General features: G+C 46.6%; 1 protein-coding gene across 2 annotated transcripts; it reads right to left on the reverse strand.

Moving 5' to 3' along the window:
- Nucleotides 1-176: 176 nt before the first annotated feature.
- On the reverse strand, nt 177-22,550 carry c2cd2 (C2 calcium dependent domain containing 2). Of its 2 annotated transcripts, XM_088921071.1 has the most exons (15): nt 22,324-22,550; nt 21,667-21,971; nt 20,267-20,362; nt 18,219-18,338; nt 14,579-14,680; nt 12,959-13,078; nt 12,402-12,525; nt 10,993-11,101; nt 10,530-10,594; nt 10,283-10,398; nt 9,151-9,319; nt 8,610-8,720; nt 7,476-7,603; nt 5,809-6,091; nt 177-4,291 (listed from the first exon to the last, which is right to left on the reverse strand). In XM_088921071.1, the coding sequence occupies exons 2-15, from the start codon at nt 21,940-21,942 to the stop codon at nt 4,071-4,073; spliced, it is 2,040 nt and encodes a 679-aa protein (XP_088777197.1). In that variant the 5' UTR covers nt 21,943-21,971; nt 22,324-22,550; the 3' UTR covers nt 177-4,070. The 2 variants fall into 2 exon arrangements, with proteins under 2 accessions (XP_088777197.1, XP_088777198.1); XM_088921072.1 differs by lacking the exon at nt 18,219-18,338 and having other exon boundaries at nt 22,324-22,536.
- Between the last annotated feature and the right edge of the window lie 9 nt (nt 22,551-22,559).

Below are 22,559 nucleotides of genomic sequence, written 5' to 3' on the forward strand. Positions count from 1 at the left end.
CATTTTCCAATATAAGGACACTTGCCTCCACTACTTCCTTAAACCACCCTTTTAAAATAGCCCATACACAGCCGAAGTCACTTTATCACATATCGCCTCTACATACTGTTCCCTGGCATTTTAACACACACACAGGAACCAGAAAATGCACACACACAAAAAAATCTCCACACAGGTTACTTTGTCAATATTTATTGCTCCAAATTATAATCCTGATATGTTAGTGATAATCCCTGCATAGCATATATTGATTTTTTTCTACTCTTCATAACAAATTGAATAAATGCTAAAAATAGAAAATAACATTAAGCAGATTTTATTTACATCACATATGCAAATGTAGTTACTTTTTCCAGGTAGTCTTGTGTTAGGCTCAGAAAGAGTCTGGCTGGTGAAAGCAGCCTTCACCTTCACTCAGGGGGTGGGGGGGGGGGGGTGCCTGTTCCCAATTCATAAATTCAATTTATTGCCATAAAAGAGTGAGCTTGCAGCTGGAAACTGAAAAGTGAATTCCATGTATTTACAGAAACGGAGACAATTTTACAAGAGAGCTAGTGTCACACAGAACAAAAATACAGATCAGAGAGGCTCCATACAAAGAGCCACCCAGTTGTCTTTTGTCTGGTATACAACAGCATTATCTAACCCATAATATGTGTTAAATAATACTTTTTCTTTGGCCCTGGAGACATTCAGGTGGTAAATAAAGAGACAACATAATTGGCTTCCGTTCTCTCAAAGGCAGGGTATATAGAAATTCCCCCCCCGACACCCTGCACCCCCAACCTGACAGCGCACGTGATGTTAAACAGGAAGGATTCCTATGCATTCTGTACATTTACATAAATATTTTAACGCCAACAATGAAAACTGTGTCAGGCTTTATTGCTACAGCAGTCTCATCATGAAAACTGAACACCATTACAAGAGAGGAGGGCTACAAAACTGCAACGGGCCGCCAGCAGGAGAACGCAAAGCCAGCGATTCACTTGGGGTCTTTCTCATCCTAAGGGGACAAGCCGAGCCGTTAAAGGGTTTTTGCATCAATGTCAGCTTTCTCCACTGAGGCAGAGTCTGCGCCCGCTCCGTTTGGCATCAGCGTGCAACCTCTGCACGGTCCATCCCAGCCAGGACAGACTCCAGTCCTCTCGAGCGACAGTGCATTCAGTCTTAAAACTGTTAGTATTTTCTCAGCAGGCTCATTCAGGACAAATAAGAACAGTAGTCTGCAACTGGGATATGAATATACTTTTGACAGATGCAAATCATTATATAATGCTTAGCTGCTAAGAAAATAATTCAGCTGGTAGCAAAAACAATAAAAATGGCATCATGATGTTTGTACTGGTTACCCATGCTGTACAATTCCCAGTTAGGCTCTCCATTTGGTTAAAGCTTTGTTATTTATCATGAAAACAAACTGCACAGCAGACAACAGAACACGGGTATAAAAAATCCCGAACAGAAATTAATTCACAAAGGCAGAAAACTCATAACGCTAACACCTCCACTACATCCCTCAAAGTTATTTTCTAATGCTTCTTTACCGCAAACCCCTTCAAATTACTGTAGTGTTGGTTACACCGAGACGGGAAAGAGACAATTTAGCAATTCAGGAATGGATACAAAGAAATGCATATCACTGGCATGGCAACAAATAACACTTCTCTCCCTTTTTGTGTAACCCTTAAAGTTGATTTTTTTAATATTTTAAATTTTGGCGCAGGTGAAATCGTCGCATCTTGCTTCAATGAGACAGAAAGCCACTGAAAGTACGACTTTAAGGCCAAGTACTAACAAGGCCCCTCTCTCTCTTTCTCTCTTGCAACGGGCTTCCAGCATCCCATCTGATCCAAAGGTGTGTCTTAGGTCATATGCTCAATCACACATGGAGTCTCACCTTGAAGACAATCTTAAGATTGAATGTTCGCATCCTCTGACCGCCTCATTTACTCGGTACTACTGTGAGCCGAACCCGCAGATCAAACTGAAACTCCCCCCAAAGCCTTTCCAAGGCTTCAAACCCACTGGGTCGAATTGGGAAGCCTCTAGCAAACGAAAGGGCCGGCCATCAGGTCCTGTGCCAACCTGGAGCTAGAGGACGGGGGTTGATGCCAGCCCTCCGTTATCCAACTTGAGGACAAAGACGATAACGATTAGCACGGCCCGCGAGTGTTTGCTTTCCTAAGCCAGCTTAATAGATCCCAGCGGATAAGCCTGAAAATATACGCTTTTTCAAGAGACCGCAGATTTTAAAAACGGCACAGCCCTGCCCCGACGGCCGGATATCTAGGATCCCGAACTGTCCAACCTGCTTAGGAGAAAACAGCCAATGTGTAAAGAGCTGTAACCGGAGAAAATCACTTCCCTGTCCCGAAACGCCCCACTTCCCAGTCCCGAAACGCCCCCTCACCACCTGCTCGCTCCCACTTAAAATCAACATCACAGGACCCGTTTTTTTTGTTAGATCTGCAGTCTTCCAATGGTAAATTTCAAGACATTGTGATCTTACAGTCTCTTAACAGCTATTTAATACCTGATAATAAATCAAATTGGTAAACAGGGTCTTTTCTGAATCAGAACTGAACATACATTTGGGTCTTGCAGCAGAAACAGAAAAGCAGAATTTAGAGTCACCTATCATTATTTTACATTCTTTTACCAGCATTAGCAACCTTATAGCATCCTTTACCAATATAGAGGCTATTATTTTAAAGGGAGGACTTTCCACGACGGGCCGTTTACCATTACCATGCGAGTGAAAACCTAGGTCTTGCACATAAATTCCCAAAATCCACAAAGGAATGACAATTTGAGGACACCCGAGCATTAGACCAGCGGCTCCACCCCAGTTTCAGACTGGGTTTTGGGCAGCTCAGGTCCGTCGCAGTAACAGAAGAAATAAGCACCAGCTTTAGGAGCAGGGTATACAGAAAGTGACCGTGATCACCACAAAGCCATTCTGAGCACTTAATGCTTTATTAGAAGTTCATCCTGAGTCGAAACATTGAGCGCGCATTCCTACTGCCTCTATATGGGGGGCGGGCGTACGCAAAGAAATAAAATCTGGAGAGTTAAAAGGGGTGCAGAGGTGTGTTTGTTTGGTAGAGGTCATGAAAATGTCAACGTGTGCCAGTGGGATCTAACACACAGAATGAAAAGGCACAAAGTGTGGGCAAATCTGATGCAGCAAGATACCTTTGTGCAGCTTAATGGCAGCTTGCAAACCCTGTACTGAACCAGCTACACAGAGGAACACCCACCACCACTTCCCTTCTCACCAGTTTCCCCATTTACACCCCTTGTGTGCTGTGGAACCTGCTAGGGGCTCCAGTGTATTCCGCATGGCCTGCAGTGCAACAACCCACACCTGGAGCTGGACTTGCAGGTTCTGTACCTGCGGGTGCTCATTCCAGCCGAGCGCTCAGTTACTTAGTCAAAGCCTTGACCCTAGTATGAGCTCAATTAGGACACGCGTGCAGTTCCTGTAACAGCAGAACGTGGCCTTCAAACTATTGTGTCATGAGTGACAAGGAATCTCAAACCTCTAAAAGCTTCGCCTCCGGTCAAGCAGCTTGCCAGTGGAACGGATTTGGGCTTCGACGAGGAGAGGAGCTCGGTCGGTACAGAAACCAGCAGGCGCGCGAAGCTCTGCTCACCAGGAGCCGTACTTAAACACGGCTGCACCTGGAGGACACGCACTGCTGTGCGAACCGCAGCAACCCCGAGGGCTCAGGCGCGGCCAGAGGAAGGACAGATTCTGAGCAACGGTGACGGAGGAAGAAAGAAAAAAAAAAGAAGAACATTAACTCCGTGAAGTGAGACAAGAAGGCCGCAGACTTACAAGGGGGAGGAGGAGGAGGAGGAAATTGTCGCGAAACATTTTTTGTTGCCATAGTTAGTGAAATATTATATATATATATTGCATCTATCCAAAGTCCATTTTAGATTTGCATCCGCCGTCGCTCCGTGAAAGGCATATTTTAAAACGGTCTCCCCTCCCTGGCCGCGGCAGAGGGAAAGGGCACACCAGTCAGCAAGGCCCCAGGAGGCCCCCAGGGGCCCGGCCCTCACGCCTGCGGGTCCAAGGCGGCGCCGTTGGCCCGGCTCTTGCTCCGGGCCTTCGGGAGCAGCTTCTTGTTGAGCAGGCGGCCCAGGGTGCCCCGCTCCTTGTCCACGGCCACGGGGTGCTCCAGGTACACCAGGTCGTTGTGCGACTGGCTCATCCCCGGCGCCTTCCGCTGCTGCCGGCGCCGGAAAAACAGCTTGGCGCTTTTGTGCAGGAACCCACCTGCGGGGCCGCCAGGAAGGTGAAGGAGGAAGAGAAAGAAGAGTGAGGTTTTAGAACAAACCGGTGGACCAAAGGAGCTCTTTTGAACGCCACGCACATTGGTGAACGATTTTTCTCTCGTCCGGGATAGTCAACTCTTGCTCGCCACACATCACCGCTGTCAGCGAGCGCATCTGACAGATGGAAATAAATCCACTTGGCATGTCTCAAAACCTCACTGGTGCACCTACCAGCAAGAGTACTGCTGCGATTGCACGCACAGACTTGGGGATATCCATGCATTGTGATCATACATTAGGGGGGCGTCCTGTTATAGTGTCACATGATTCAAGGGAAAACAGCATTTAAAGCCAGAGACGTCAAAATGTTGCCACAAAATGGGAGCAAGGGCATAAAATAGAATCAGACCTTTACTGTATAAGAAGGTTTAAAGGACTGCCTCCATATACTCTCAATCTTCCATGTATGCTAAACAATCTAGTTCACGGAAAAAGACATCCGTGATTGAAGACAGACTACTGAACTCATTTTACAAGAATGACGACAAACTTTGAGGTAATATCAAAGTTCATCAAAGCTATGATCTAGACTTCTTAAACCCGAAACTTTCTGTACAATCACCACTGGGTCCCATCAATGTTTTAGGAGCTAAAATAAGGAATAATTCTGGGACAGAATGTGTAGTTTCCAGGATACGAGTCTCGCCGCTAAGCAGCACCTGTCAGCTCTGTTCTGACAGCTTGCGTCGATGTATAGAGGGATTTTGGGACTCATTCTGAACTAATCCGTAATCCATTCATATAATTGAAGATGAAAACCATCAATAACTATAGATTCATTCACAGAAACACCAGTTTCTTCCATAAACACATTATTTTGTCTGCATTACATTTCTTCTTCAGAAAGATATCACTACGCCACGTACGTCTGATATTGTAGATTTCATAGTTACCCATGCACCCCCACTCACACAGTATATCGCTTCATTGATCACTTACTGTCCGGGCAATTAATTCGGGCTAGCAGTGGTTTCCTCTCAAGATGGCAGAAAGAGAAGAATGAAAGGGAAAAAGGTAAGAAGGGGTCAGGAGGAAGAGTGGCAGGCATGACAGGATGAAAGAGCCAGTGAAAACAAAGATACGCCCAGCAAGGAATCTCCCAGTACAGAAGCAGAAACTTCTCCAGTCGCGCTCAAAAATGAGATGGGCTGAGGTGGCCCCTTATTCATCTAAGGTGTTACTGCCTTGCTGACTAAAGAGCCCTGAAAACGGCATCTAGCACAAGGCCATTACAAAACATTAATCACAATCGCTCTTCAAAGTCTTCTGGATAGCCGAAATTTCTTATTTACTGGAGACAGGGCAAGCAAACTGCTGATTATGGGCGCTTCAGGTCTTCACGCCTACTGGTGAAGCCGTTAAATCATGTTAAATGCATCCAGTGTCATCCGATTATTGTGGGAGCCGGCAGCGCTGCCCAGGTGGATTTCAGCTGAAATGTCGTGTCACAGCCCTTACCTTTCCCCTTCTTCGTGCCGCCAGGCTCAGACACACAGACCGATATCTTGGACATCTTCTCCTCGCCAGGGTCCTCTGCCAGCTCGCCCTCCCAGTCTCTCAGAAGCGGCGTCCCGCTGGGGCCCTCCTGGGGGTCTGGCTGCGCCTTCTCCACGGCGCCCCCTGCAGGTGCTGGCATGGGGGCCGGCGGCGCCTCGGCCCGGGGGCCCGGGGTCATGGAGGCGTCCATGGCGGCCGCGTACCCGGCCATGAGCGCCAGCTCGTCGTCCGGAGACAGGGGGGCCTGTGCGGACGAGCGGGTGGGCGTGTGAGAAGCGGGTCTGCACACAGGGAAGCAGCTCCGCCATTAAAACACCAGCCGCCAGCACGAACATTAAAAATGCCTTGTAAAGTCCGGACCCCCGCTGGCTGCGTTTGTCACACGACTGAAACAGAACAGTTGTAGTGAGGCCAGCAGGGGGCGCTCACCCTGCGGTCTGTGTGGGCCTTAATGCCCCAGTATAGTAACGGGGACACTATACTGTAAAGAGGCGCCATCCTTCGGACGAGATGTAGAAACAAAGGTCCTGACTTTCTGTAGACATTAAAAATCCCAGGGTGTTTCTCGAAAAGAGTAGGAGTGTTACCCTGGCCAAATTTCCCCCTGCCTTTTACCAATCATGGCCTCCTAATAATCCCCCATCGATGAACTGGCTTCATCACTCTGTTCTCCCCACTGAGAGTGTGTGCACTGGGGCTGCCGTCACATCATCCAGGTGGGGCTGCACATTGGTGGTAATAATAATAATAATAATAATTGCTTACACTTATATAGCGCTTTTCTGGACACTCCACTCAAAGCGCTTTACAGGTAATGGGGACTCCCCTCCACCACCACCAATGTGCAGCCCCACCTGGTTGATGCGACAGCAGCCATAGTGCGCCAGAACGCTCCCCACACACCAGCTCTCAGTGGGGAGGAGAGCAGATTGGTGAAGCCAGTTCAGAGATGGGGATTATTAGGAGGCCATGATTGGTAAGGGCCAATGGGAAATTTGGCCAGGGCGCCGGGGTTACACCCCTACTCTTTTCGAGAAACGTCCTGGGTTTTTTAATGACCACAGAGAGTCAGGACCTCGGTTTTACGTCTCATCCGAAGGACGGCGCCTATTTACAGTATAGTGTCCTCATCACTATACTGGGACATTAGGATCCACATGGACCGCGGGGTGAGCATGAGGCATGAGGACCACTAACACCTCTTCCAGCAGCAACCTTAGTTTTTCCCAGGAGGTCTCCCATCCAGGTACTGACCAGGCTCACACCTGCTTAACTTCAGTGGGTTGCCAGTTGTGAGTTGCAGGGTGATATGGCTGCTGGCGGTGGTGGTGGTGGCAGTGGGATTCCCCATTACCAATAATGTGCGTTAAGTGGAGTGTCCACAAAAATGCTATGTAAGTGTAAGGAACTATTTATTATTATTAACAGCTTGGAAGCTCAGAGTGATGAACGTTATAAAGACTTCTTGAATAGCACATACAAAGTACGAGACAAAAGGGGAAAAATATAACTTTGAACGTCACTGGGGGCAGAGCACAAAACCAAAACCAAGAAATGGTTTCTCCACAACTATGACTGCATCCGCGCAGTGACGGAGAAGCACCGCACCGCACCGCACCACACCATACCTTCGCCACCCCAGAGATGATGATCGTGCTCTTCTTGACCGGGGACTTCAGTTTCTGCTTGGCCGAGTCGTGCAGCTGGCGGATGGCGGCCTCTGCCACCGGGTCGGTGCCGTTCAGCACCAGGAGCTCTGCAAGCACAGGAGCGTCACAGGTCGGCCACCCTCGCTCTCCCTCTTCGGACAGCACCGGCGGCCGCGAACAAGCCAATCGCACACTTACTGCGCCTGCAGCGCTACGGCAGGGGGCTCTAACTCAGCTTGGAAAAGTCATTAGCGTCACAGGTAACTAACTCTCTCTTGAAAGTGTTTTAGACATGAAACACGATCAAGGCCCTGAAGTGAAAGTGCTTGTTGTACGCAGAGCGGGAAAGCGGTATCTTTGCTAGAGGCTGCTTTGTGCAGTTTTGGCTCCTTTTCTATAGCAAGTAAAGACTGAAGCTATTCATGTCAGCAGCAGCAGCAGAGCATCATCTGGAGGAGGACAAAGTCTTTACGAGGACTGCTAAATCCAGAAAAAAACAATGTCCGGATGGTGAGCTTGTGTCTAGCTGTGCTAGGTTTATAGCACAATAAACCAATTATTTGGCAGACTGGGGACAATGGGGGCCGAGAGATTTTCAAAAACATGCGGAGCTCTGCTCTGCTCCTGCTGTGATTTGATCACAATCGCCGCGCTGCTCCCTAGACAGTGGCAAAACAATGGATCTTCTGCCCAAAAAATTGTCCACCGCTGGGTTTCAAGGGGATAACGTCACATCTGTGGCAATGCTCACTGTACTGAACCCCGTCTCGCATGCATGTCCAAAGCACTGCATTGCAGAATTAGTGCTGTATGGTACACGTTACTTCAGCTTCCTTAAAGCAAAATACGTACCATACCAGTTTAATGAGAAAGAAAATCTGCATGCAAATACACCTTCCCTGGATAGGCCATGACCACTGGAAAATGTTGCGAGCTGGATTAAATCATTGATTATTCTTTGATTGATCTACTATTTAATAAAACGCAATGCCACCCTGCTGGGAATTCAGACTGCGGTACTTAAAAAAAAAAATAACCCCCTGTAGGTCTTTTCATCTTAAAAAAGGCCAACTCAAAAACAACAACAACCCCGCTCCCCAAATAAAAACCCACCTGTATCCGAGGAGGACAAAGCTTTGCTGACCGTAGCTCCGGACAGAGACGGCTGCTCCGAGACCCTTCTCTCGGACAGTCTGACTTTGGACGGTCCCTTCGTGGGCGATTCTAAAAAACACGCAGGCAAAGGGACACCTTGCATAACCCCGTTCACTGTTAATCCGAATACGGACCTGCTTGCAAACAAACTGGGCCTGACTGCAACACAGAAGTCTCAAGAGTTTACTGCACAAAACGTCTTTCATCCCCATTCATACCAAACGCTCAGGTCCTGTGCGATCAGATCGTCTTATCAAGCAGCTGGGGGAAAACAGCCTGACCCTTCAGCTGTCCAGCAGTCCGTAAAAAGAACTGTTTACCGAGCACGACCTGGTCCAGACCTCTTATGGCCCATGATGACCTTGCAGGAAAGAAACATTTAACCGCCCTGTTGGTGCATGAATTTTGGTTCTACTGGGTGACTGCGATATTCTGGAACTGAAGCGGTGATGCTACTAAGGCTGTGTGGAAAATGTGGTCACGCTCATCTGCCCTGTACCTGAGTTGAGCACAGAAGAAGGTGACCTCCCCGGTTTGCTCTTCACTGCAGTGATGGTAGTGACCACCGTTCCGCAGGGCATGACAGTCCGGTCCATTTCTACTTTCTTAGTAGGGGCTGGGGTGGGAGCCTGCCAAGTTCGGACTTCATTGGGCTCCAGGTAAGTGAACTAGAGATCAGAGAAGCACTATGTAATAAACCAAAACCTTCAATTCATCTATTACTCTATCAATATTATCTGGCTTACTGACGCACAAAAAAACAACCTGACAGCATTATGAGAAAAAGACTTGTAGGGCTTCCAAGACATCCGTTTTTTTGCTGGACACAATTCTGTGGTTGCTGAAGTGAAACACAAGATGAAGAGTCTCAAGAGAATCCCGACTGGCCCATAAGAAGGAATCTCGCAACAAATCTTTTAACTGCCTTGTCATCTCTAGAAGGGCAAAGCATTTTTTCCCCAACTTACAAAATGTATCTGGTTAATGCAAAAAGGAAAAGGAACCCAGTCTCGTCAGCATCCTAAAGGAGTCAAATCTGACTTTGAGGGGGGGGACAAAACTACACTCACACCCTGGTATAAGAACGTGCAGTATACAAATTTTCAATAATCTGAACATGAAGAATTTGTACCTTCGCTATAAGAATGAAATTTCGCTAATACAAACTTGGAAGTTCGTAAGTGACCGACTTTGGCCGAGAACCTTCTGCGAACATCTGAATTCAGCGCCAGGGAACAGTTGTTCCGTTTCTGCGCGGGCGATAGGCATTGTGGTTAAGGACGCCGTGAGACAGCAGTGCTTTGTTTATGATCACGGCGAAAGCTTGTGCTCTCATTTTCAAAGTGTTTTATTTTTGTTTGTTTTGTAGTTGCTGTTCATTATGGCTCTCAGGAAATAGAAAAAAGATTCTTTAGCGCAATAAACGTTAACAGTATGCACATTGTTCAAACTGATCGCTTGGATAGTGATCTATTATGGAAGAATGAAAAATATAAATATGATATCATTAATCATTTTACAGCTATAGTTGGCTTATTTGAGTAGAACTGCTAACTACGTATCTTGACATTCTGTCATTCATTTTTATTGCTTACCCACGTTGTCTACAAATACATAATCATGTTTTTTACCTCTACAGAAAGTGACCCGGTAACTCGGTCTTGAGTCTTAAGTGCAAATGTATGCTGTCCGTTAGGATGCTTCTCAAAAAGATCGAAAGGCACTGAAACCTGCCCCAGCGAGGAGGCTGCAACACACAAAGAGAAACAGGGAATTGAAAAGCGGTCAACAATTTCAGAGCTTCTATTTTAGAGAAGGTCTTCATCTGAAATTCAGAAAGTAGCTCAAGAATGGAAGCAGTGAAGGCACTGTACTTACTCTCCTGAGGCTTCCCATCGTCCAAGAGCTGCATCTTTAATTCTTTTGATCTTCCACTGAGCTCACTGCGAGAATAAGATACAGACCTCTTAACCCATTTGCTAATTTCACGAGCATAACAATAAAAACAGAGGTCTATGCGTCTCTCAGATTGAGAGCTCACTCAATTAGTAAGTGTTCCGACAGAGAATGGAAATACTAACACTGAATCGACAAGAGCAAGCATGCCAGAAATAACAGGCACATCAATTTGTGTTAACTTGCTACAGGTCTCATTGCTGCCTGCTCCTGGAATTGCGAATGTACGTGCTATCGTGCTATGACATCACACACATCATGGGAAGGCCGGACTTCTCCAGCAAGGAGACCCAGCGCTGTAGTGCAGTGGTAAGAGACAGGAGAGGGCTACGAGCAGGACTGCGACCCAGCTCCAGCGAGATAGACTGTGGTGTCCCACACTTACAAGATGAAGGGCTGTTCCCATGAGGGACTGGAAGTGCTTTTTAAGACAGAGCTTGATAATTTCTGTGGAGGATCATCCAACTGCAGCACAAAGTAGGGATTAATGCTGCCTGCAAAAAGAAAAAAAACAATCAATAACACAATATAACATTGTGCAGAATGGAGTCCTATCTTTCATAATGTTTATCTGAAAATCACATTTTGGTCTCCACATGAAGGCAGTCATTTTTTTTTACAAATTATACAGATTAAACGTTTGGCAGAAAAGAATAGACGTAATCCAGATTAATATATCAAATCCGAGAACAATAAAAACAAGGATTGTGTGGAGGGACATACAGACTGCAGCTCGTCCAGTCTTCTGCTTGCCGATGTGGAAAATTCTTTGAGTGATGTATAACAATGAAGAGAACCAGGAAATCCTGACTATGGTGGGACAATACATTTGAACATGTTTGTTTTTCATGAAACTCGGCAAAACATTGTTTTTCCAACAATGTACCAGCAGTACCTTTTATACACACACCAATGGAAGTGGTACAGTCGAGTGTTAAAACACCCGAAAATAGTTTGAATAAAACGGTATGAAAAGGGCACTCTCAGCTTCAGATCACTGGAAATAATAAGACGCTCATTAAATATGAACTTTACATAAACGCATAAAAGCAATTAGTGCGTCACCGAACTATCGAACAACATAAAAGTGATTCACAATTACCTATTCTAGGAACCTCCTGAAAAACAGGCAGTCTACAGGAGTACTAACGGTACTTTGAAAAAATACAGCGATTGCACCAAAGACTGAAGAGCTTCAGCAACAGGAAGGTACACCTGGGGGCTCTATGCTTCACTTCCAAGTTGAAGTGATGAAAAACATTTAAGGTACAGGAGGCTTTGAAACCTGCTGCATCCATGATCATTTGAATGGTTCTAGTTTTGAAACAAATTATAAACGACATCCTGATTTTGTTGAAACTGAGGTTCATTTTAAACAGACTGAAAGGTAATATTTAAAAGGTGAAACGGAACTGAAATAATGACACAGAAGAATAATTCATTCATTCCTATTTGCCACAACCTCCACTTAGCTCTTCTAGCACAGCAGATCTGTTATATGCGTTTTGCACATACATAAACAAAAAATTCTTAATTTAAATGCAATCCTAAAATTAAATTTAAATGGATGGCCAACCCAAATATGACAAAAACCCAGACCCAGAGACCGTTTTTTGAACCATACCCCCCAAGGAACATTATTTCAGCCCACTGATGCAATTAAAACTACTGTTTCATTTAACTGTGGTGTGCCTTGTTGCATGGTGCTCAGCCATGCTTGCCTCCACAAAACCAAACGACAGTGTAAACTGTAAAAGCATGGGCTCATGTGTAAATGTCTGGGTCAGCACTGACCTGCAGCACTGTTCTCCATTTCACATGTGGCTTTGATGTTTTTCACCAGCAGTTTCCAGTCATGAGCGCGTGGAGGCTTCGGGGGAGAGGTCACCTGAGTCACAGCCCCCTTGTTCTGCACTTCCTGGGAACACAGAGAGCCAACACTAAGTCAGACAGTCTCGCTCATCGCGGAGGGCTCCCATCACTCACTGCCAGTTTTTTTTAATTTGTACTGCAGACTATCTAAATTTTATACTGCTGAACTGAGAACATCTGAGCATTTTCCAGATCACTGCCATCCTAAAATACACAAAGTTCAACATCGACTAGAGCACTGGCATAGCTCTTACTATTCAAACTTATGCTCGATTACTGATAAGATCCTACTACTACCACCAACAAGCAAAGCCGGGCACATTGTGGGAGTGCACAAGCTTACGTCTGCAATACGTACAATCAGCACAGCTCAACCAGATACATCGGGGATGCCCAATTCCGATCTGGAGGCAGTACTGGCGCTCCTCTGGCCTGAGCAGGCCTGACTGTCATGAGTACACGGAGGCGAAGACACTCACCTGTGCAACTTTGCCCTGAGCAGGCCTGCTGCTCACGACCACAAGGGGGCGGGCAGCACACAGGATCTCCCTGACTCTGCTCCTGAGAGCCGCCACACTCGCATCATTCGCCTCAGCCACCTATGTAAGAGAGCCAGGCACGGACAGGTTCTAACTCTGGTTGAGCTGGTCTCAATATGACTGAATCCACCCTTTTGCTTTGCATGCAATTAAACTTCGCAAATCCTCAACCAGAAGCGTCTTGTAAATGGCAACATGCTCCTGGGGTATTACAGGCCTCCAGGATTTTCTGCGGCAGTACCAAACAAGCAATTCAAATAATTAAAACAAATAATTGAATAAGTAAACAAGTCAAGTAACGCTGAGGAAAAAACTGAGATGGAAGGGGGACACAATTCAACGAAATTCAACAAAATTCAAGTAATGTTTAGGAGTTACTTTCATCCCATAGGTCTATTACATTATCCTGTCAAGGGGGAATTTTCAGCCTGCAATGCTAGGAAGACAGGAAATTGAGATGACCAGTTTATTATAAAACACCACAACACACATGACTCCAGTAGTTTGGACCAGAAACAGGTTCCAAATCAAATATTTAACTATTACAGTCCCTCTTTGTGTATTCATATCCCCAGTGAAATAGGAACAAAAAAATGACACAGTGAGCTACAGATTAAATAGAGCAACTTGATTAAAGAAATTAAAAAAATATTATTTGAATAGCTTTACATGCAGTAAAGTCACATCCTCCCTCAATAATTGAATGAGTCAGAAGTGTCACATTTTGTTACTGAAGCAAGCGGCTCTCCTCCGTGCTTCGACAACTGAACTCAGCCCACCATTACACACACACACAGTGGGTTTGCGTGGCTGAAATACAGACACTGCATGTTGCTTGTTAAACATTACACCCCAGCAGCTGAGAAAGAGTTCATCAAATGCAGCCATTTACTTTTTTACTACAAATCCAGCAAACACCTCGATTTACTGGTGTTGTGCCGACGATCTGTGGGACCACCAGGACGGTCCGAGAGAAACGTCGGCTCTTTTTCGAGCGAAGGACTGCTGGGAATGTTGTGAGTGGTAATCACTCGCTCAGATGGAAGCAGTTATTGTACGAAACGCCGATGATCATTACTTGAGCAGCAATCCAACGTCCACTTGCTACTCAGTTATACATACTCAGACAGTGTGCATTAATACATCAAAAACTACACTTAATATCTGTTCCGAGAGGGACCAACTAGTGCAGTTGCTGCTGCAATCGTCAGCTGAGCAAAAAGGAGAACTGACAACAGCAAATATTTGGCAAGGATAAATGCAACTGTGCCAGTAGAAACAGACTACACTGTAATAAACTATGTACAGCACGTGCAATGTCATGACTATTATGACAAATTATGCACATGCAATAGATGTGATGGGTAATGTTTTGTGATGTACTGTATTTAGATGCGTTTCGTGTCCATAAAAACCCTCCCCCAGGGGACAATAGAGGTTTATCGTATCTCGTCTGCAGCTGTATAAAAGGCCTGGGTATTCATTTGGCTTCTGAAAAGGCTCCTGGCCAAGCTCTGTTGCTGTCCCGCAAGCGACCCGCTCTGTGACTTACGGACAGACCTGTCTGCTGCTGGGAGTGACCTGCAGGTCCCAGTCCTCCAGGTGTGACAGCGCCCAGGTGACTCGCAGACTCCCGGCAACCTCCCGTACCTGCAGCTCCAGCTGGTGGGGCACAAACACACACACCGATCACACACACACACACACTCCACCAGAGCCCACCCTGCTCCCATGATTATCCCAGCAAAGCCCAGGATGGGTGGTGAAGGAATTTCAGGAAGAGAATTCCGACTTCCAGACAGAGATCCATGCACTATGTTCAGTTTCTTACATTATTTTTTAAAAGAATTCTTATTTACATTCAGAAGAAATATACCATATGTAAACATACCTTTAAAAATAATTAAGAAAGATATACTGCACATAAAATGAAAATTGTTTTTTATACATATTTCGCACTGCACTTTCGCACTAACTGGACCTGGCTAAACACGGGTATCAAAAAACCTTTAAACACTGTAATGTGAAAATGTCTACCACTTAACTCCTGACAACATGCCCAAGGGCATTAACACTGCCGTGAAGATGTGGAATAACCTCAGCAATCTCAAATGTCATTTTTGTTAATGTTGATGCGCTTTTTTTTTTGCACAAAAATAATCTTGATTTAATAAAAATCATATGGCTAGCTGAAAAAACTGAACATTGATGCTTCTATCTCTTATTATACACCCAACAATTGGTAGAACGCATTCTCCCGGGAACGAGAAACTGCACAAAAGAGTGATTTCAGAGTAACCCCATGGATGTTAGGGGAGGAACGTCATGCAATTACTTCCGGACATTCCAGAAGTCTTTACCAGTGACACTGGAGTCTTTTCCCATGGAGTTCAGCAGGATCTAGTCCAGCCTAGCGGCCAGGCGGTTACATTGGCAAAGAGCTTTTAAAACAAACACACCCACAGGAATGCACTCCTGCGCGCTCATGCACACACTCACACACCAATACAACTGCCCGAGGAATGAAGCCAGGCTCTTCTGAAAGAACACACACACAAAAATCATTTACTGCTTTAAACCAGACTTAACCACCAGGTCTGATGCATCATACCTCGAAATAACTTGACCAGATACACACGCGTGCGGACGGGTCTTTATATCCCGCAGGCCTCTGCAATCTTGCCATCCAGAAAAAGAGGGACTCCATCTAAGGCAGGGAGGTCAGGCGTGGGCTCTGAACAGCCGACCTGGGCTCACACTGTCGTCCAGACAACCCTGTGATCTCAGGCTGCTGCGAGTTCACACTACACGGAAGCAACAGAATCAGAGGAAGGGGGCCGGTCGCCTACTTCCTCGCACCAAGAGGAGCGCTGCAAACCCGCCGGGAAAGAAGGACTGGCTCGAGCTCACACGCCGGCCTGCGTGGAAGTCGGCGTGGAACACCCACTCGAGACCTGCGTCAGAGCGCCCCCCCCTGGCTGCGCTCGTCTATCCTGCGCACTGCCAACCCCCGCCTGCGCGTCACCTTTGCAACATGACGTGCGGGAGTCCCTTGTGTTGCTGGTCTTCCCCCCCGAGCGCTGCCTTCTGACTCAATCGCCAGAGCGGCGCGTTCGCCTAGAGCAGGGCACGGGGCCCCAGGACACCCCAATCTTCATGCAAGTACAGCGTTTCTGTGAACTGACCGACGTTCAAATCAAAGGTTTACCGGGACACACTTGCCTACGAAAATTTAAAAAAAAAAATGTTTTAAAGTTCTTCTGGTAAACATTTCGATCTTTCCAAAGCCTTTCCAGAGGGACATGTGCACTTGTTGTCACGGCCCCGCCCAGCTGTACTGAGCTACTTCATCGACTGCTCTCTTCGCCTCCTGGTCTTCTGTGCAGCAACAGAGCCGGCCTCCTAGCCAGGCTGTCGTCAGACACAGGAATTTGTTCCTCCCAGAGTTAGACGGCATTTCTGCACAGCTGAGGTTGATTTAAATAATGCGCCAGGCCATTTCCTCCACGAGGGACCCGAGCTTTTAATCCAATTTCTCTAGCAGCTACAAACCGAGTATGGAAGCATGTCACACTCAATAAATCACCTCTACCTTCGGTAAAAGTGCGGAGATGGACTGGCTTATCGCGTCTACATAAATCCCATCTCTTTACTCGGCCAGTCTGCCTGTAAAGGTCTCAAAAGGGTTGCAACGGGAGAGTTTTGATCAAGTAAGTAAATTAATTAATTCCAGCGGGTCAGTGGCTCCGAGTCACTGAAATTTTAAGGTTGGTGGCATTTTTCATTTCAAAGGAAAATCTAAAATTCTTGTGCAAGTCACGGGCTGGAGTGACCGGGAAGAACGAGTGGCTAATGTTTCAGAAACCCATGACCATAGGGTGACCCACAGGACGCTGCTGGACTGTGACTCTCCCAGACCAGGGCTGGACGCGCCTGCTGTAGTGGGTCACGAAGAACTGTTCTATGCGCTCTGGACTTCGGCAGTTTTCTGAAACATAGGCTGTTGCTGTCCATGCACGGTATACCTTGGCTCTTCACTGGGCTGCAGTCTCTGCACACAAAAGGCTGCTTTCCAGCAATCAGATGACTAGTGGTTAGACTGACAATTTTATTTAATCAGGATCTAATCCTGACATAAACAAAACAGAAAATAATAGTGTTGGACAGACTACACAAACCACACTGACCTTTCATTGAATTTCAGTACCCAGAAGGACTTTCTGGTGTTGTGTGGGGACCTTGTAAGCGAATCCCAAGTATTCATGTTTTCCTGTTTAAAAGGCTTCCTCACTGACATGCAAACCCCCTTCCCCCCCAATTAGTTTTTGTGGTTCATAAATTGAACCGACAGGCTGGAAGGCAGCACGTCTTCACCACTCTTCTGCTGGAACTGTAAACTCGATTGGTTAACACGCGTTTGAATGTGACGTTCCTTAAGTACGGAGTTTGAGATGTTTAAGAGGCAGTAATATTATCTGACAGGCGGCCTCACACAACACAAAACCCCAGCACAGATCTTGAAAGGGCTCAGAATGACCCCTCCACATGTCCTTATACAGAAACCTGACTGACACGTTCCCCAGTGCCTTCAAGGAAATGTCCTTTAACATACTGAAATAATTTTAACTGTATTTTGTTTGCAAATATGCACTCAAAAGAAATTTCCCTTGCTGAAAGCATAGCTCAAATTTAGCTACACACTATGCCTGCTTTCTGTCTTCTTATTAGCCCATATTATTCACTTTTGTGATGTCTTCTTAGATAGCGTGTTTCTTTTTTTGCAGAAGTAGAAAAACATTACAAGGAACAACACAAAAGTGTGCCAAATGGTAGACTTGACTAAAGCTAAGAAATGTTTCAGGGAAAACAACCCTTTTTTGTTTCCAGAAGCTTTCTGTGAGGAAGATCGAGAATAGTTTTTCAGCGCGTTATTAATACAGACGTTCACAAGGATTGTGGGTCGGACTCTCCTATAAACCCAAAACATGAAAGAGAGTCATGCAAGAGTTGGATTGGAAAAAAAACAACATTAATTTTAAACAAAACGTGCTAGGGTTATCAACCACTATGAACTGCAGCGGGGTACACTGAAACAAAAAACGTTTGCCGCTTTTCAAGCCCTCCTGGCACAGCATTCTCTAACTGGCTGATCAGTTCTGGCATTCAAAGGTAAAGGCACAGATCAAGCGAGCGGGTTTACCTGCAGTCGGAGGGGGGAGATGTTAACACTGTAGTTCTGCGGATCTGAGGGTGGAGCTGTCCTCTTTGCCACGCCAAGGGAAAACTGCAGGCTGTCCCCCAGCAGCTCACAGCGCACACTCTGCAGAAGCAGCACACGGGTCACTCCCTGCCCTGAGCAAACAATTCACGTCGAGAGCAAGACAACAGCTGCGCCGGAGCCACAGACCAAAGCGAGACCCTCCTGTCTCCAGGCCACACGGAGCTCAGAGATGCACCCCGCTCCAGCACACTGGGAAAAGCTTCCGGCACCTGATCTGCCTGGTGGGCCACACTGTAAAACGCTCTACCTTTAGTTCAATTAATAAAATTACTGAACAATTCTAAAGGTGGTGATTTAAGTAAACGCAGTGCGAGCAGTCAAAGTAATACAGCAGATTCAGCCCGACTTGTCATTTTACTTTCACCTTTCAAGTAAGTACTGCACTGGAGCTACCAACACCCACCACCGGGTAAATATAAACCCTGTTCACAACATAGCACAAAAAACAAAAGCAGTTTCCTTCCTGGAACTGACAGCTCTGTAGGAAAAAAACATTCACTCTTATTGCACTTCATCTGCACAAACACGCAGGGGACAACCTATTGCCAAGGCCGTGCACAAAAAACCCGAAATGCACTATCATTTAAACTGCTTTGAGATTGCTGCTTTCAAAGGCATTATATAAAATGATGTTTCCATCATTAAAACTGAAGCACAGCTGGCCATCTGCTCTGTGCTTTCAGCCCCAGTCAGCACTTCCTGCTACTCCTTTTGCTGATGCGTGCCAATTCAAGGGGCTATAACATAATCCCCTTACACGTCCCATCTCCAGCAGAAACTAAGCACATGTTTTCATGTTGTGGAGCATTTAGATCACTTGACAGCAAAGGGGATGGGTCGTGGACCTCCACCAGTGGTGGAGGTCTATTAAGCAATTAAGTCACCAGGCCAAAAAAAAAAAATCAATATGAAATGTCCTATTTTTTTTAAAATGAGATCTGCAAACGGGCCTAGCCTGCACACATTGGAGCCTATTTTGCAGTAGCTCCAAACAGGGCAGGTACATGTAGAAGGATGCCATCACAGACCCACTGAACCTAAACGCTTGACGCACCCCAGCAATGTAAAAGTTCAGAAATCTTATACAGCAATCGATAAGATATGCCGACTGTACTGGCAGCTCTGATGTGCTCTGGACGCAGTGCGATACTCCGCTGCCGAGAGATAACTTCCACAAGTGCCATCTAGACTACTAATAGCTTTTATCAGATGGCCCAGAAACGGGGTGCCGCACTGCTATAACAAAAATAGAGGAAAATGAAACCCTAGCACAACTGTAATTAAAATGACATGAAAAGGGAGACTGTCGGCATGATCTATTTTTTTTTTTTAAATGGCCGAAAGGAACATCTCGCCAGAACGTTGCTTCGATGAACACAAAACGAAACAATATCAGTTACCCGATTACAGTGCTAACAGTTACGCAGAGGAAAACTGGCTGTAAATATCTTTTGTCCTCAGAAGCCTGATTTACGAGTGGATCACCCACATTGACACGGTTTCTGCATCTGACTATGAGCTATGATCTGCTAGAAAGTGAGCCGTGCTCCAATAGGATGCGAGGAGCAAAGGGGTTTGCAAGCACCAGGGCTTACAGAACCCATCAGACTCTGTTAACGGGAAACGAAAACAATCAGAATTCATTAATCAGCAGCAGTGCTACACAGTTCTTAATCCATCCACGTTTTGTTATACTTCACTTAAGACAAAACTCCACTGACAGAGAAGGCAAACACCATAAAATCTTACAGCATAACGTTATTACAGTAAAATCTTTGAAAATACATTTGCATGACCGCCTCCAAAATTAAGAGTGTAAAGACTTCGTACTGGAGATAGTATCTTTCAAGCTGTGTGACTCCAGTTTATCACAGGGGCTGCCACCCAACTGAACCCAACAGCTCAGCCAACACATCAAAAGGGCTGTAAACCCTCAAGCGATGCCGCAGAGTCTTAAACAGTCTTACCTGGTGCTCGCCAGACTTCTTATAACTGGAAACATGGCCGACTGCCAGCTCTGAGGACTGAAGTCCATCTTCTTCAAATGTTAGGTGCAAAGGACCCTGAATCATAAAAGTAAAAAAAAAAACCAACACACTTGGTCACGTGACAGAGCAAAACTGTAACTTGTCACAAAAAGGCGACAGAGTGTATTTCTTGCAAGCAAATTCATTATTAAACTATTACAACATACTGTAGCTCAAAACACAAATACAAAACAGCACGTGAAGTTCAAAGGCATGTGGCATTACCAAGCCCAACGACAAAAGACACCCTAGATGACATGACTGTCACCACTAGGTCAAAGGACACCTTTTCACCACGATGAATGATGAAGTACATACTAGAGAACTGTAAGAGGGCCTTGGGAAATCTTCCTTTGTATTTGGTGCGGACAGTTCCTCAGTGGATGTGACGAGTTAAAATAAGCGACCCGTATAGTATTTTCCAATACTTTCGACTGTCACATAACAGACTTTGCGTCGATTTCTAGTCTACAAACCATTTTCTCCGGGTGCTAGCCTTAACAGCGATACCCCCCCGCCCTATTATCCAGCAGATGCACTGCACAAGAGTACTAAATGCATCAACAACAAACGTGTAAAATGACGCTTTGAATTTCAGCAACAACACGACACGACACGACACGACACGAGGTCCCAGGCACAAGTGACGTGAGTTACCTGGCCGCGTCCTTCGCCGGATTAAATGCATAAACTCTTAAGAGGAGGAGCCAGGTAACACTGCAAGAGTATTCTCTGCCTTTGCATACTGTACAAAGTGCCCTGGTGCACTGTTCAAATGAAATTATGAACCGCGCACACACACACACACAAAAACAAGACTTCAGACTCGCCAGGGTGTAGCTGAGGTTGTGGCGATATTACAGTGTTTTTCACATCACCGCCTCCGTCCTGCCGCACAGTCTGATAACTCTACTTTCTCTTTCTGCTCTATGACCTTGATGAAATTGTGCCGGGCACAGCACGTAGTATTTTATCCCCGTGACTTTCTTTTTGACTGCAGCGGGGTTCAGATCGAGAAGTTCAAAAAAAAAAAAAAACCCACACAATTCTCGGTCTACCGAAATTGATTTAAAACCTATCGGGATGGTTGTGGACGAGATTTTCCCTATGCAAATCGAGAAGTAAACACAGCGCTGAACAGAATCCAGGAAATCACGGTGCTTAAACCGGGGGGGGGGGGATAGATCCGTAACGCATTTCGACCATCGCCGATCACGATTTATGATGAGCGGTTATCGAACCGCCGATCACTAAAGTGGTGCGAGAATGTCTGAGAATACATCTCTGTACCCATCCGTCCACCCAGAGTTTCATGCTCAGAAGTCTCCCCCGCTACTCACGGACTTCCGAGCCTCTTGGTTGAGGGCTTCAGTCCAGGCTCTCCGCCACTCGCACCTCCAGCCCCGCAGCGCCAGCGCCCAGCGCAGCAGGCGGTCCGCTTCGGCCGAGCAGCCGGGCCGAACCTCGGCCGGGGCCCGGCCCCGCAGGGCGCCCCGGCCGTACTGGACCAGGTACACGAGCACCGTCACCAGCGAGGCGACGAACAGCGTGAGCAGGCTCAGCCACTGCAGGTCCCCCGGGGAGAGGCGCTCCCGAACTCCGTCCAGCACCGACATCTTCCCACATAATACAGCGCAGCGCCCCGCTGAAACGTTAAAAAAACAACAACAACACGTCGTTCACTGCGTTATTCCGGTTGAGAAGCGAAAAGACCGAAGCGCCAACCCCCCCCCCCCCCCTCCTACCCCACCACACACGAAACCACCAAATGACTTTTCTTAGTTTTTAAAAAGAAGAGAGTCAAACGTACAATCGGGTGGCGGCGGCGGCGGCGGGGGTGAAAAAAAAAAGACAGAAAAGTTTCAGCTGTCAATATCCTGCGCGTCCCCGCTCGGTTTAGGAAGCTGAAGTTTACAGTACGTTCAAATATATTTGGCTCAATGGCGAACTGCATCTAAAAAAAAAGAAGAAGGATTAGCCCACGCATACGGGGCTACCTTGCAAACGTCTCCGACGCCCTGCGCGGGGAGCACCGCTCCGGCCTGCTACACTTCGCCCAGCGACTCACTAACTACATCCCGCAGAAGACCTGACGGGCGCCGCACCACACGGAGACAGGCTGCAACACGACTCGCTCCACTCCTGTCGTCCTGCACAGTGTGCACAGTGTCCCGAACCGGCGACTGCGGCGACTGCACCACCTCCACCTCCTCCTCCGACAGGCGGCGAAAAC

Source organism: Atractosteus spatula, chromosome 7 (assembly GCF_055471065.1).
Source record: "Atractosteus spatula isolate fAtrSpa1 chromosome 7, fAtrSpa1.hap1, whole genome shotgun sequence".
Lineage (NCBI taxonomy): Eukaryota > Metazoa > Chordata > Actinopteri > Semionotiformes > Lepisosteidae > Atractosteus > Atractosteus spatula.

Coding starts and splice junctions, on each gene's coding strand:
- c2cd2 (XM_088921071.1), bottom strand. CDS start 21,942: ATGTCGGTGCTGGACGGAGTTCGGGAGCGCCTCTCCCCGGGGGACCTG. Junction 18,339..20,266: donor AGAAGTCTGGCGAGCACCAG/GTAAGACTGTTT, acceptor CTGCTTCTGCAG/AGTGTGCGCTGTGAGCTGCT. Junction 9,320..10,282: donor CCGGGTCACTTTCTGTAGAG/GTAAAAAACATG, acceptor TCTGATCTCTAG/TTCACTTACCTGGAGCCCAA.